This window comes from Perca flavescens, chromosome 5, assembly GCF_004354835.1.
Source record: "Perca flavescens isolate YP-PL-M2 chromosome 5, PFLA_1.0, whole genome shotgun sequence".
In the NCBI taxonomy this organism is placed as follows: domain Eukaryota; kingdom Metazoa; phylum Chordata; class Actinopteri; order Perciformes; family Percidae; genus Perca; species Perca flavescens.
Genome location: NC_041335.1, coordinates 22,528,125 through 22,544,399, shown reverse-complemented (window position 1 = coordinate 22,544,399; position 16,275 = coordinate 22,528,125). Strand labels below are relative to the sequence as shown.

The 16,275-nt window shown below is 42.6% G+C and overlaps 1 protein-coding gene across 1 annotated transcript in view; it reads left to right on the top strand.

Annotated features, from left to right (window-relative positions):
- oxct1a (3-oxoacid CoA transferase 1a) overlaps positions 1–16,275 on the top strand; it is a 49,971-nt gene that overhangs the window by 1,970 nt on the left and 31,726 nt on the right. Inside the window, exons 2-7 of the mRNA XM_028579018.1 lie at positions 526–634; positions 1,222–1,312; positions 8,996–9,131; positions 9,519–9,668; positions 10,392–10,498; positions 11,239–11,299. Of these exons, the coding sequence (XP_028434819.1) occupies positions 526–634; positions 1,222–1,312; positions 8,996–9,131; positions 9,519–9,668; positions 10,392–10,498; positions 11,239–11,299 (654 nt within the window). The remainder of the gene's footprint in view (positions 1–525; positions 635–1,221; positions 1,313–8,995; positions 9,132–9,518; positions 9,669–10,391; positions 10,499–11,238; positions 11,300–16,275) is intronic.

Here is a 16,275-nt window from a genome sequence, read left to right as displayed (position 1 = left end):
AGCACCATAATACTAAAGAGTGAATATAATGGGTATGGTGAAGTTCATGGTTCCAATCCATTGTAGCCACTGTCTGGGAAATTAATAGTGGCAAACGGTCCTGTAAAATTATTTTTGAAAAATTGGTCTTGGCACCACAGGTACAGTTACAGTGGATAAGTGTTGACACAGAGGATTTCAGATTTGAGTCCTCAACTAACTGTTGCGTTGGGACTCTTGTCTGTGGGCTACCCCAAAGCTCTGCTTCTTTTGTTGTCGGATTTGTTCAGCAGTTTTGTATATCTTTCCCTTCCTCAACTAAATAAACTGAATCAACCATTTAAGCTGTACAAACATATTAGCTATAGCATATAGCATATTAGGCATCAGTCAGGTTTGTTTTAACTAGCAACCTTTTACATTTTTAAGCATTATACTAATGTGTTTTTTTTTATCCAGAATCACTTATAGTTAGTTTATTTTTATGGTTGGAGCTCTTAAAATAAATTAAAGCGTTTTATGCATCTCCTGTTCTACTTTCTACAGACCTGCGGCTGTTACTTTTCCACCTCCAGCCATAGAAGTTCTCAGTTCTTCTCAGATCCTATAGAGGCAGTCAAAGATATCCCAAGTGGAGCTACCATTCTTGTGGGAGGTAAGATATACAATAAACAAACACGAAGATTGTCGGATGGTTAAATGCACACCTCAATGACAGTGCTGGCCAATTACCTTTGTTTTCAACAAGTTTTGTTAACAGACGAAAAGTACAAAAACATGTTCAACAATGTCTGTTCAATAACCACTTATCAGCAAAACTCTGTGTGGCATGGTGGTTAAATACCATCCACAAAAAGAGCACATGTAAATTCCACAGCTCTTAAAATAGTCAAGTTCGGAGTGACTTTGTTACACATTTTCCATTGTGTCACACCTCTATCTGAAGGAAAAACACAGACAAACAGGAATCTGCATCACTCAGTGTAATATTAGAAACACCCTATCCCCATATGACTAGGATTGCCTGCTGCTTGATCCAATGTTGACCATATTGGACTTTGGGGTTTTTCTGTGTGATTTGTAACTACTTTCCAAATCTGCCACGTCTCTTATCTACTACTAGGTGAAAGTTCCATCTTATATTATCGTAGTTAACCCTTCACCACCAATCACTTATTGGTTGCTTCCATTTGTTTTTGTTTATTATGCATTGCTATCTTTTTTTTTTGTGTTCCAACACAGGTTTTGGATTATGTGGTATTCCAGAGAATCTTATCAACAGTTTACTGAAGACCGGTGTTACAGGTCTCACTGCAGTCAGCAACAATGCAGGGTAAGTGTGTGTGGAGGGGAGGAAGCATGTGTGTACCATACAGTACATGCATGCTTAGCAAACATGCAGATGCCTGCATGTGACTGTGTGCTTAAACCATGCAGTGCATTCCATGGTGTGGCTTGATTTTAATATTAGTTTAACGCCATCACCACTCCAAAATCCAAAACTGTTTTTTAAGATGTATTGATGGAGATGAGTTTGTTTATTTACTTCTGATTATGGTTTGATTCACATTTGAACCTGGAAATGTTTGCAGTGTCACGTATCACATCATATGTCATTTCTGTTTCAGTGGAAGGTGTGTGTTAAAACTGTTTAATGAAAATTAAGTTCAATCTAACTCTGGTTGCTAACTAAATCTTAATTATTCAAAGGGGTCAACTCTTTCATCAGTTTTGGAGGATGTCCTGAATGCAAGTGATATTTTGTGACAACAAAAATTCACACCTTGAACCTTTTGTTTTCGTGGGGTCTTAAAAAGTCTAAAAAAGTCTAAAACCTGTAGAAACCCAGAGTGAGTGAGACTCCCCCCTGGCTGGCCCCTGTCACTCCTGTGTAGCTCTCCAGCTAGTGAACGGGAAATCCTGATTGGACTCATGAAGGAGTCTGTCACTTCATCACCTTACAGACCTGTTTTAAACTCGTATTGGTGACCTTGTCACTGCTGTCAAACAAGCAGTGTTAATCATAATCGGAGAGATGACCTGAAGTTAGCTTCGGATAAGTTATCAGATTTTTCAAGGAAAAAGGTCTGTTGCAGTGACTGCCACTCCTTCAGTGGTCAGGTGATATTGCGTGTGATGTGTGCCTTTGCTCTTAGTGAGATAGACCTCAGATAACCTCCCTTCTGGCTCTTGGCAACAAGTTGCTGACCTCAATGCCCTTTATTATGTAATGTTTTGCATACCTTGATATGCAGTATCTCAAGCTATAGATTTAGTCATTGTTTCTGCTATACACTGGGTTCATGGCTCAATATTTTAGGATAAATCTGAGTCGTGATAATCCCAGACACACACATTTAATATTTAGGGAATACAAAATGCAAAAATAAAAGGTGAGGTAACCTTTTTGAAAGTTGTGCAAAGAAAAACCATATTCAAGACCTAAATGCAACATTTACCCATGCACTGGCAGCTGAGCTTCTCACTTCAGTTTCCCTGGACATTGTTTAGCACAATGTTGATGTCTCTCTTGCACACTAGGAAACCGTCTTTGTCTTGTCAGTTTTCATGTTGCAGTCTTTTTTCCGTAATTGAGTACCACTGTGCAGCCACGCAGTAAACTTAAACTGAATTGTTTACATAGCAACACTGCAACTTGAGACAGTGAACAAAACGTGATCTTATCTACTTAATTATGAAACAGAAAAATAATTTACCTGTTTTCCCCTCTGACTACAGACTGCAATTTAAAATAATATATTTTTCAACACCTCACACACAAATTCTTTTATTTTTACACTGAAAGTGCTGCCACTGGCTTACAAAAATAAAAAATAAAATGTTGTTACTTTTGTCATTAAAAAAGCTTAATATTACTCTGTGGTCAACTCTGAAATCAATTACAATGTGGTCTGATATTCTTTTTATTTTGGAGAATTGCATTGCATCTCTACTTCTTATAATATATAAACTATCCATGGATTGGTATTGCCAACTTGATGGCGGCTATTTTAAGGAACTTACAGAAACTAATTTTTTAGTTTTTTTTTTAAACTAACGGTAGGGATCAGCTACTGCAATTGCAGTATACAGTTCCTGTAATAAAATGCACTCTTGACTTAAGAAATAACTTGTCTATGCTGACAAAACTGCAAAATTGAGATTTAGAATCACATACTTGGTAGCACACAGTGATACTTATTGTAGTTGTGCAGTAGGAAGATCCAAATGGCTTTTAAGTCTCTGCACATACTTTGTGGCTACATGTCTCCATGCCAGTAGTTGTTTTAGCCAGAAACAGTCCTATGAAGTATGTTAGTGTGCTTCACAGATTTTACTCTTTTCTTGTGGACTTTGATTTTTGGTAAATATTGATTATTGGAACAGGTACTCAACATATTTGCTTGAGCCATGGAATCCCTCTGAACAATCAATGCTCCCCCTAAATGTTTTCCCTGTGCAGACAGTAGTTGTTGGGTAAGATTCTAACCACTTGCAAATAGTTGCCATATTTTCTCTTTTGTATAGTTTCTGAGCTAGTTCCAGCACAGTGGAACCTGTTATGCATATTACAGTCAACACATTTATTTAGTAGGAACTAAAGTACATACAGTACTCTCGAGTACATGCCTTGCATCTAGCTTATATTGCAACGAGGGGAGTTGAAATTTGAGAGATACTTTGACGTTAGCAGGAATGTGTTACACGTGACATGACTGATTTATTCTTGTTTTATAAAAGCTACAGCCTGTGTACTGTACAGTATATCCACTGTTTTCTTGGTTGTAGCAAAAGCATGTTGACATGTCCTGGCTCTGTAGGGAAGAGGTTTGGAAGGGGAAAGAAGTAGTTATGTAATGTAATTTTAGAGTGAAGTCTCCTAAAGCTAAAAATTCCACTTCCTCCGCTTGCTACTTTTTAAATGCATGAATGGGTTGTTAATCCTCTTCAAGTCTCAACTTTGTGTTACGTGTACATGATAATGGAGAGGGCATTCCTTACTTCTTTACACAAGTCTTAGTTCGGAGGATTAAAGATTGCTTTTATTTGGTAAATAGCCAAAAATATGGTTTGTGTCTATTTGTCTTTATACAGTAATCATGAACAATACCCCAGGGTACTGAAGTTCTTCTCTTTGAAAGTTGTAGCATAATGGGAAAACTTTGTAGTACACTCACTGACTCAGTGGCCTCTTTAAGCACTGTAATACTAGATGAGAGAGATTCAGCTGTACACGAGGATATCATTGAGCTGTGACAGAACTCAACCCCCTGCAGCGTTATATTCATTTGTTAATCTGCTGCTTCAGTAATGTTACACAAACAGTACAGATTCCGTATAAAAGGCAGAAATTATGTTCAATGCTGGAGGTTGCTCTGATCAATGAGCATTTAGCATGGCAAGCTTGCATTTTGATTCTACCGATATATTGTGTGCCATGATAGAAGAGTCTACTCACTTGAGTTTGACAAGGTTTTTGTCTTCAAACACATGGCCATGCACAAGATCACAACATTTTAGCATTAGTCAAATCCTCTTATAGATTACCTACGATGTGTTAAAACCATTGATTGGTTGTAACACTAGAGGCGTGTGTGACAGGGTGCTTTTTCAGTCATCTGTTTTTGGTATTCTGAGAGCACATGGCTTAAATATATTGTTATCTATGACTCACGCACACATCGTAAAGGCTGATGGGATTACATTTCACTGGAATTGTACCTCGTACAATTTCATGTAACAAATAAAAAATGATTGATTGTCAGCTGATCAGAGATTAGAGTCAAGTACTTTTATCTTATATCACAAGACAATATCCTATTTAAAACGGCTTTATATGTTTTAAAAAGGTTTATAAAGACTATGCCTTCATAGGTTAATGACTGACCAGCCAGATAAAGTCAGTCATCTCATATACAGTACCCATTTCATGAGTATTTCAACAACCCTAGTAACACAATAACTTTCATTGGTCACAGAAAGTTAGAAAGGAGTAGTTCTATTTCGTATAGGCTTCGCCCTCTAAGGCTACGCTATTGGGTTTATCCCTTCGCGCATGCGCAGTCGTGAAGATTTTCTTTCCCGCCCTTGCGTACAGTACGGGCTTCAACTACGTCCGCAGATACTGTATATGTACAGAGCGGACCCGTTGTTCATCTCCCACTTTTTCTTCACGCTAGCAGTATGAAGACAAACTCGACTTCCAGCGGTGTTCGCCTCTGCTCCAACTGCCGGACCGGCTACATCCCGCCGCCGGACCTCCATCCCCGCTGCGAGACCTGCCTCGGCGCCGTTCACGCCGGCCCGGCTCTCGCCCCCGACGCCTCCTGCCAGTTCTGCGCCCGCCTGCCATCTAAAGAGCTTAACCGGCGTGCGAAAGGATGGCAGCTGGGCAGACAGACGGCAATCCGTCAACACCCTGGATCTGCTGGAGGAAGGCTTTATCGATTTCCTCGGATAACGCCTCCATCACCGGCTGTCCCTCCTCCCCCCTGGGAGGACTGACAGCGCACATAAGGAATCGATGCCCTCTCGTTGCGGCTCTCCCCATCTCTGAAACGGCCGGGGGCACCGTTTCGGTGGCCTCCACCGCTAAGGAGCGGCTCTGAAGGCTCGGCTCTGGGAAGCCCGTTCCTCCAGAGCAGCACCGTCGCCATGACAACTGCCATAAAATGCTGCGGCGGCATCTTCCCAGGCTTCGAGTCCCGCTCCTCCGCCCGGCCCCCCTCCGCAGCGGTTGCCGGCACATTACCGGCAGGCTTCACGGAGCCGGAGGACCATGACGGTGTCCCCCACCTGGTCTAATCCGACCCCCGAGCCACAACGGCGTGGCTATGTCGGGGCGCAGGTAACGTCTGTCCCTCTACGGTTAAGTGCCGGAGACACAACAGCCCTCGTTCCCACTGAACAATGCGCTGACAACATGACAGTCGTTCCCCACACAAGCACACATAGGTGTATATATCTATGACAAGCACAAACCAGCCCACCGCAGCACGCGGAGCTCCACCGCTCTCTCACTATGCAGACAGCGGGAGCAAACGCTCACGCGCTATGAGCGTTGCCACTCAGTCATTCTTCTCCCCCCGGCTATGCCAGCGGGATGAGGACGACAGTCGGCGGTGACCAGCCGCCGCCCTTTCAACAGAGCCCTACCATGGGCTGGGCGACACGATCACACGTCTCGCTCAGCGGCGGAACGGGCTCTGCGCTCCTTGCTGGCCATGTCTGTAAACACAAACATGCGCATGCCCGCTTTCGGAGCACAGCGCGGCATGGATGAGTGTGACACACAAAAGAAAGGCAGGTTGCGTCCTATTCTCGACCTGCCCCAATTCAACCGGTGCATTACGGGGCGCCAATTCCACATGCTGACGGTCAAGCACGTGTTGGAATGTGTGCGCCACCACGAATGGTTCATGTCTGTGGATCTGAAAGACTTATACTTTCACATCCAATTATTCCCAGACGCAGGAAATTCCTGCGCTTCTTTTCCAAGGGGCCCATTCCAGTACAACCGGCTGCTGGTCGGGTACTCACTGCACCCCCCCACACTTTTTCCAAGTGCATGGAGACGGCACTTCAGCCGTTGCGGAAAAAAGGCATCAGGGCCCTGTTTTATCTGGACGGTCTGCTCATTCTGGCCCCCTCCCTGCAAACTATGAACGTTTGCAACATCTGCAAACACTGGCTTCGCCACGAACTGGCAAAAAAGCTCACTGCTCCCCGCACAATCCATAGTTTATCTGGGCGTGGACATAAACTCGATTGTCATGAGGGCCAGGCTCTCAACGCCAAGACGAGACGCGCTGATCTCTCTGTTGTCGCGCACCACGCCATACGCGGCACTGTCAGCGTTGTCTGTGATGCTTTTTCTGGGCATGTCTGCGGGTCACGTAGTAGACCCCTGGGTGTCCTCCACATGAGGATAATCCAGAGGTGGTCTCACCGCCAGCGCCTCGAGCCTATACGCCACAAGTGGCGAATGCTGACCATTCCTCCCTCTCTTCAGTCAGACCTGGCATATTGAGGAAACCCCCGAACCCTCTCAACCGGAGTTCCCCTGGGCAAAGTGACGTCACACGTGACGCGTCCCTTACTGGCTGGGGTAGGAATATGCGAGTCACAGGTGGTGGGAGGGACGAGGATGCCCCCCACACACACACACACACATAAACTGCCTGGAGCTGTCCACGGTGCTGAAGGTCTTAAACACTTCACCCAGTGGTAGCAGGGACACATGTTGTCGCATGGACAGACGCGTTCATAAACCGCCAGGACGGCGTGCGTTCGTCCCGGCTATTGGAAATGGCCAGGAGCCTCCTGCTGTGGGCCCACAGTCATCTGTGGTCCCTCAAAGCTGTTTACATCCCCGGGGTTTTGAACCGGGCGGCAGACCTAATGTCGAAGGGAGGGCCCTCTCACGAGTGGAAATTGAATCCCTCTATTGTTCAGGAGCTGCGGAGCAGGTTCGGGAAAGCGGAAGTGGATCTGTTCGCCTCACGAGAGAACACACAGTGTGCCCCCGAACCCTCTCAACGTTCTCAACCCTGTGGTTTTCCTTGAGCACACGGGACAATCCACTCCTCGGCATAGACGCCTTCTCCCACCAACCCTGGCCCAGAACCCTCCTATACGCTTTCCTCCGGTCCCTCTTATCCCTCGCCTCCTGGAACGCATCCAGGAGAAGAATCTGTCAGTCATCTTAGTGACGCCGGAGCGCACCAGCGCATCCTGGTTCCCGACTCTGGATCAGCTGCTGGCGGGTCCCCCCTGGCAACTGCCGTGGCGCGAGGACGCTCTGTCACAGCTGGACGGCGCGATATTTCACCTCCGGTGGTAACCCAGCGGCTGCGGGGCTGGCTGCTGAGCGGGAACGCTTGCAGAAATTAGGCTTGCCTCCTGCCGTGGTGCGCACTATCCAGGACGCTAGAGCCCCTTCCACTACAGCGTGTTGCTTCCCAACGCTGGTGCACGGAGTAGGAAGCGGACCCTATATCGTGTCCCCTGCCTCTCGTGTCGGCTTATCTCCAAACATTAGTGGTTAATGATTTGGCTCCATCTACAGTCAAAGCCTACGCAGTGACCATCTCATCCTGCCACGAAGGCTATGGAGAGTGGATGGTTTTTGCGCACCCCCTGGTAAAGTGTTTTCTTGAAGGGGGTCAGATGACAGAAACCCGCCGTGCACCCTCTCACACCCCAATGAGACATAGCACTGGTGCTTCGAGCTCTGGGGAAGCCTCCTTTCAAGCCCCTAGCACAAGCCTCTCTCAGGTTGCTGTCACTAAAAACGGCGCTACTCCTTGCCTTGACGTCAGCCAAGAGAGTGAGCGACTTATGTGCGCTGTCAGTTCACTGTCCTGCCTCTCCATTAGAGTGGACAGGAGCGCAGCCGCCTTGCAGCCAAACCCCTCATTCACACCGACAAATTCTAACTACTAACTAAAACTAATTATTTTCGGTCGAGGGTGTTTTTTCCCTCAAGGGTTTTTCCCCTCGCCTCATGACAACGACGCGGAGGAGGTTTTCCACTGGTTATGCCCGGCGCGCGCGTTATCACGGCACGTTTTACGCACGGCGGACATAAGGCAGACACAGCAGCTGTTTGTACACTATAGGGAACACTCCCAAGGAGCGGCCCTTTCAAAACAGCGTCTGTCTCACTGGCTGTGCGAGGCTATCACCGACAACAGCCATGCTTTGCATTTGTTTTAGAAAACGATTAGTTTTTAGAAATGTATCGTGATATATTGTCTCTAGAAGTGTATTATTCAACTTTTGTTTTTGTTAAAGAATGAAAAGAAAATTGCAATACTTATAGAATTGCAATAAATGAAAATCACATTACAAATCGAATCGGCACCCATGCATCGTGAAAGAATCAAATCGGGACAAAGCATATCGTCCCAGCCCTAATAAAGCCACACTGCTTTGTATTGGTATTTGTTCAATATACTGTAGCCTAACTGCACTTATTTTAAGGTTCAAAATACCATGTGTATGTTTTCTTCAGCGTGGATAACTTTGGCCTGGGCCTGCTGCTTAAGACTAAGCAGATCAAGAGGATGATCTCTTCATACGTCGGGGAGAATGCAGAGTTTGAGCGACAGTATCTGACAGGGGAGTTGGAAGTGGAACTTACGCCACAGGTTGGTCAGAAAAAAATATTTGGAAAGCTTTATACATTAATACCAGGAAGGTCAATATCAAGGGCAACTGGACTTGGTTTAAGGAGCTTGAAGCTGTTTCGTCTCTCTTCAGTTTGTTCGAAACGTCTTTGTGCCCCTTTAACCAAGCCCAGTTGCCCTTGATTTTAATCTTCCTTGGATAACTATGACCTCACTGACTGAGAACCTTCACAGACGATCATACATGAATTTTACAAATTATGTTGCATATGAAAACACACATTCACAAACTCAGTCAAGAAGTCTTGACATGTTAAATTCTAACATCCAAATGATGTATAAACAAAGTCATGCAGTTGACATTTATATGTTGTACTAATCTTTTAACCTGACACCCTTTCCCCACAGGGAACCCTTGCAGAGAGGATCAGGGCTGGGGGAGCTGGGGTTCCAGCCTTCTTCACAGCCACTGGCTATGGCACACTGATCCAAGAGGGAGGCTCCCCTATTAAGTACAACAAAGATGGCAGCATTGCCATCGCCAGTGAGAAGAGAGAGGTGAGAGTGTTGTCAATGCAAACTTTCTTTAGCTTACTGTATATTTTTCCAGATCCATGGCCACTTTTCCTGAGAGTTTGTTTGGTGGGTTGAGAGCTGCTGTCAAACTTAGGTGTGGTACTTTAAAGTAGTCTTGAATCCACCCCTTAATGGCCCATATCCTTATTTGCTTCCCAAAAGCTTGGGTGTGGTGTGTTGTAGTTTTTGGCAGAAGTGAAAGCCAACTTCCACTCCATGCTTTGGATAAATGAATCAGTATAGGCTTTACATTATAAAAAAACATGCTGAAGGAGGACTGACCGCTGAAATGAGTTCATGTTTGTCATGTCAATATATGCATTTAGAGCACAGAGCAAAACTCATGTCTGGGAAAATCCTGCAATGTTATGAAAATTTTCAAATGAAAATTGCAACTTGTTTGTCTGGTTTGGTTCCAGTGTTGTAGCAGGCCCCAGTTAACTGCATTTAAATAATGAGAGAAAAAATCTGAAGTTCTTCATGCTCAAAATAATGCTTTTCACAGATGGCGTAATGCCTTGCCATGAATGTTTGTTGCGCTATTGATTTTCTTGTGTGAAAGAAAAAAATCAGCAGTAATGACTAACCTGGAGTCAGGAGTCAGGTATCTGGGCCAAAGGTGGAAATGCTGTAAACCGATCAAGATGTTCATCCTCAACTGCATCCAGTGCCACTGACTCCATGAATTGTGTTGTCAATGTACAGGTGCGGGAGTTTAATGGCAGGCACTACATCATGGAAAAGGCCATCACTGGAGACTTTGCACTGGTCAAGGCATGGAAAGCTGACAAAGCTGGAAATATTATTTTCAGGTAATCAATGAAATGGAATTCAAGCAGCTTACTGGTCACACATCAGTAGCACAGACCTTTTGTATTGTGACAATACCAGTATGTATCTAGTAAAGGTTTCAGCTTCTTCCTGTCTCAAAGCCCATTAGACTTGTGTTAATCACCTTGCCTGTGTTTGCACAACATGCTTCTGATGTCATGTGGTGAGAGTGAAACAGTAATTTAAGAAAATGTTTGATTTGTTTTTCATTTTGAGATGTTCTTAGCAATGGGAATTCAATTATTTGAACCTTGACCTTATTTTTCATAAAATCTTTGTGGGATGTGCTATATGGGCTTATTCTAATCAGTATTAGCTACATGGTTTTCTTTTGTTTGTTCTAACTTTGTGAACATGTCACAGTATTTCCATTAGCTTCTATATCTTGAATTATTAAGACAGCAAACTCATTCCAGGATAGGGTTACTAATTTAATTCCAGGTCTAACGCAATTTAATTAAGTGTTGACCCTCCATCTAGAATCAGTGTGGTAGTTTGAACCAACCTGCTGTATAGAAATTAGTAGATGTAGTAAAGTCTTTCTCCACAAGAGTGCAGTCTCTTCCAGTTAACTAACATGCTATACTGAATATTAGATATTGGATGTTACACTGAGAGTTTTTTGAGTTTATTGCGTATCTCTGCTTTTGGTTGAAATATTATAATAATTATTATTTCGTATTTGTTTTCATATCATCGCTATCTTCCTTTTCTGTGTCAGGAAAACAGCAAGGAACTTCAACCAACCTATGTGCAAGGCAGCCAAAACCACCATAGTTGAGGTAGGCATTCACAACACAATGATTTGCTTGTAAACCTGATGTCTGCCTGGAACATGTACATGATAGACACATAGCTATCAGTACATATCTATCAGTGAAGTCACTATCTCAGCATCTAGACTTCACCGTTCCTTTTAATGGTTTTCATGCATTATGTAGTGATGATTGAATGAGCATGTGAACGTAACGAGCGTGTCTATCAATCAACTAAAATTGCCCCACCACCTAAATCTACAAATAACCTGTGGATACAACATTTGAATTACGTTTAACTGTAGGCCATGAAGAAAATGGGGTTAATAAAACAGCCATTTGGCATTTGAACCCAACCACACAAAGCCAGTAGTCTCATATACACCCTTTAGCTATAGAGCAACAGCACAGTCATCATCAAACCACCCTCAAAGGGACAAGGTCGGAAAAAAGTAAAATCCTATTCTTTACACTGAAGGTCAGAAGCAGAAATGTGAGACAGGCATCTTACAGGTGGTCTGGCAGGTGTAGGCTGATAAGATCACCTTGAATTGGGAATAGTCAGATATTAATAAATTAGAAGTTTAAAAATCTTAACCTCAGTCTGTATGGCCAAAAATAAAGTAAGAATGTCCTGCTATCTTTGGGCTGTCTGTGTCATATCTTGTGTCATTCTATCTGTCTGGTTACTTATCTGTCTAGCATTCGATCATCAAGAAATGTGAAATGTGATCTATCTATTCCCTCTGTGTGTGTGTGTCTCCCTCTCCACCCATCCAACACACAAAGGGCTTCACACTTCCCATATAGAAACCACTTGATTAAGAGTGCAGCAGGGAGAAAAACTGCGTATGAAAGCCATATAAAACACAGGTGCTTGGCTCTTTCTGAAAAATAAAGCGGTAGCGAAGGGGTCACTTGTAAATCTAACTGGGTTCCACAAAGCACATTTTCAATTATTCCACGGTTGCCAGACCTGAGATTTAGTCTTTTGTTGATTAGAAATGTCTGGGGCCAAATGGGGGCTAAATTTCCTCACTACGGAGCCGTTGCGGAGGCTTTACATTTTGCATCATGCCTAACTTCGTGTATGTGTTTGGACAACGCTCATGATGCCAATGATGGATATCAATGAATTATGGGGAAATCAGTGCTGTGGTAAACTAGAAATTAGCCTATTTTCTTCTAAAGGGATAATGAGACTAGTCACTCTGATAGCAGGGATGCCACCAACAAATGTGTCTGTGTGACGTCTGCTGGAGTTGTGATGTAGACAGAAGTGAATGATAAAGCAGCTTTGCTTAGAGAGCTGCTTTATGAGATGCAAGCATAATTGGTTGGATTTAATATTGAACTGTCTGCCTTAACCTTTGTTTACCCAGAATCATCTGCTCAGGGTATTTTTGGTGAGTTTTAATTAGGAGAGAGAGAGAGAGAGAGAGAGAGAGAGAGAGAGAGAGAGAGAGAGAGAGAGAGAGAGAGACTTCCAGGATACACCTGACATGCCACAGCTTCTGCAAACTCTCATGTATTCAGAAAAAATAGCTTGGCTTCATTTTTCAAACAAGGACACAGTATATACAGCTTTTTAATAGAGTACTGGACATAGGTATTTTGCCTAAAGAAATGTTATTATAAATTTCCTATCTGTGAAAAGAATTAATATCTCAGTCAATTAACCTTACCCAAAAAACATTCCAGAACCTGACACAGATCATTTTATTCTGGGAAAGGAAAGCTTTGCATTTGCATCTAAACTTAAATTAATCCATTTCAAATGTAATGTTATGTTCCTTGCCAGCACCAAAACCAGACTGTGTCAGACAAATTTGTCTGTTTCAGCCTAGTCTTTGAAGATTTTGAATTTCACTCCGTTTTCATGTTCTAATCACAAATACTACTTTCAGACACTTGTCATCCACGGATGAACTAAATGCTTTTTCCCAGTGGGGCATTCAGTGTGAAATGTGCTGCAGTCTGACAAATTATATCAAACAGGATTTTCAAATGTTAAATTGGAATTTAGTACATTTCAAAACTATCTTCCTCACATTCAGTGGTTATTCATTTGTTTTTACTTGCTTTTTTGAAAACTTTAACAATTGTGAAGTCTCTTCCTTATTTGATACACTTCAAATTCCGAAAATAAAATAATAAATAAACATGTATCCAAATGTAAAATAAATACCAAATAAATAATAAAATCGTATTTTAAATATGTATTTGGAATTACATTCATTAGGCGTGTGTTTAAGTACTTGGAATCCCATTAGAGTTTTATCTTATCAGGTCAGGTGTCAGATTGTACCTGCCATTTTTTTTTCATCGTGCCTTTTTTATGGCAGTGCGGGTAACCTACTGTATGAACATTATCTATGACAGGCCTACTTATTGGTGACAATAAAATGATACACAATACCCTTTAAGAACATTTTTATCTCTGATACTGATGCAATTACCATCTCTCTGAAAATAAATGTATCTTGAGGATTCATTCTTAGTCATAAATCTGGTGATATGGTGTCAATATTGACCCTGCTGTCTTAGTGCTCTAGTTAATGCTTGTTAAAGAACAAACAGACAGGTTCAGGTGTTTTTGAAGCTATTCATTGAACTTGCAGCATGGCTTGGCGGTTGAAGCCAGTGTGCCGCAAGCTCTCTGACGATCATGTGACACAGTGAGCTGCATGTCGGCTGTACCAGATTTCTTTCTCTGTAGCCTACATGCAGCCCAGAAGGCTGAAGCTGTTCAGGGGCGAAGCAATTCATTGTTATCAAAGGGCAAAAATGTCAGAACATCGTGCCGGGCGACTGACAGGACAAGGGCAAATTGGGTAGAATAAATATTATGCACTTCTCAGTTTCTGTCAAAGGGTAACAACAGCAGTTACTGTTTAACAAGGCCAGAACAACTATGTTGATTTATTAGATAAGTTGAAAACTTTTTAATTCCTCTAATCAGAGTCAAGGAAACTCTAGTCTATATCCTTGACATTCCACTTCCAGGATTGCTCCAGTGCCACCGGAAATTCCGCCGGATGCATGTATCTTCGCCGATGTCCATTTCCTTCCGCTTTCTTTGTGTTGGAATTTTAAACTCCGGTGGATTTATGAGGACTATGGTTTGCTGATCTCTGCAGGGTACATTAAGACAGCTAGCTAGACTATCTGTCAAATTCTTTTGTAATATTTTACAGTGGCTTGGTGCGGTGCTTAGCGCCGCCAATGACAATTGTGATTGGTTTAAAGAAATGCCAATAAACCAGAGCATGTTTTTCTCCCATCCCGGAATGCTATGTGGACTACCCAGACCCTCCTCCGCTCCGCAGCGTGTGGATGGTCTGACAAAGCGAGACTAAGGAAACTCCAAAATCCCCGTATGAGTATATCTGGTCATAGAATATCAACACATTGGTGGAGACGGGAGACAGAAATGGTTAAACTCACCTCCAGTTCTTGCTAAAAAACCAAGAACAGACAGACTGTGGTGATTGCGTCTCCCTAATCACTTTTTAATCCACACTCATTTTTCCTTTGTTTCTGTTTTGTCACTGCAAAGCATTATTACTGCTAGAGCAAGTTTTCACCACACGTCAGTCTCCGTTTTGTTTACATTTGCTTCCCCATGAGATCACGTGAGAGAGATCGCATGAGGCGGAGCACTGCTCCCTCTGGCACGTGGAGCTTAGTATCCTGTAGTATGTAATGTGCCATTATTTTCTAATGTTGTAGTGTGTGCATGTTTGAGATTAGTAGGGGTGGGAAAAAGAATTGATTCTTAGATGCATCGCGATTCGCTCTCGAACAATTCGATGCTCGATTCTGATAAGTTAATCGATAAAGTCTCCAGACAAGTACAAATCAGAACACAGAGTGACTGAAAGAGGATGGGATAATGGCCAACAACTTAGAGTTTAGGCAAGAGTGCAGAAAAAATAAGACACAAAAATGGCCAAAAGGGATTTATTTATATATATATATATATATATATATATATATATATATATATATATATATATATAAATAACACATGTAGGCTGTTCATCTACTTTATCACGTTACATCTGACCACCTCATGTTTCATCTTCTAAGAAGCCAATTATCCACCTTTAAACATGACTGAGCCTCTGGCATGGATGATTACTGTGAGAGAAGGTGACTTTCACAAGCATGTTTAAGGCTTAAGCATGGAATGACTACAAAAAAAACCCTCAGTAGACAAAACATTTCATTAAAACTTGTGTGACAAATACTGTATATGTCAAAATCTAAGCTTTGTCTAGCTGCTTGAGTAGTAGTAACTCTGAGTAGCAAACTCAGATTTATATGTATATTTTTCAAAATCACACATGGAAATGTACAATAAAAATTGGTTGCATCGAGATGCATTAATAATCGGTTTAGAATCGAATCGTTGGCCTCTGAATCGGAATCGAATTGTGAGGTGCCAAGAGATTCCCGCCCTTAGAGATTTGAGAAAAGAATATCTGTGAAGATTCTCCTTACGTGCGTGTTGCAACCTGATTTCAAAATCTGTTCGGATTTTAAAACTCCTGTAGTCTGAGCCCAGCTTGAGGCTCAGTAAGTGTGTGCATTGCATTCAAGCCATCAGGTGCTAACAGATGTGTAGCTGTGTAACGTGGTGACTTGACTTCTGCACATTAACAGCAAATTCTGGGAAGAATAATGATAAGCCATGTGCCATTATTAACAGATTAAACTTTGACGATACCCACCACTGCATTTTCATTCCCTCAGGTCAGTTACCACTGGCGCATCATTGTACTCCACGTCCAAATCCTGATACGTACATTTACTATTTATTTTTGTACTTATTCTAAACTACAAGAGGCACAAAGGGTGTCCGCAAACAAGATAACACAAAAGCACTTTGAAAATTACCCGATCATCACCAGCTCCTGCCATGGTTACTAGGCAACCAAACCCTGCTATTCAATTGTTGAATGCTCCACGCTATCCAGCTGGTTTAGTTATTCCCTTAT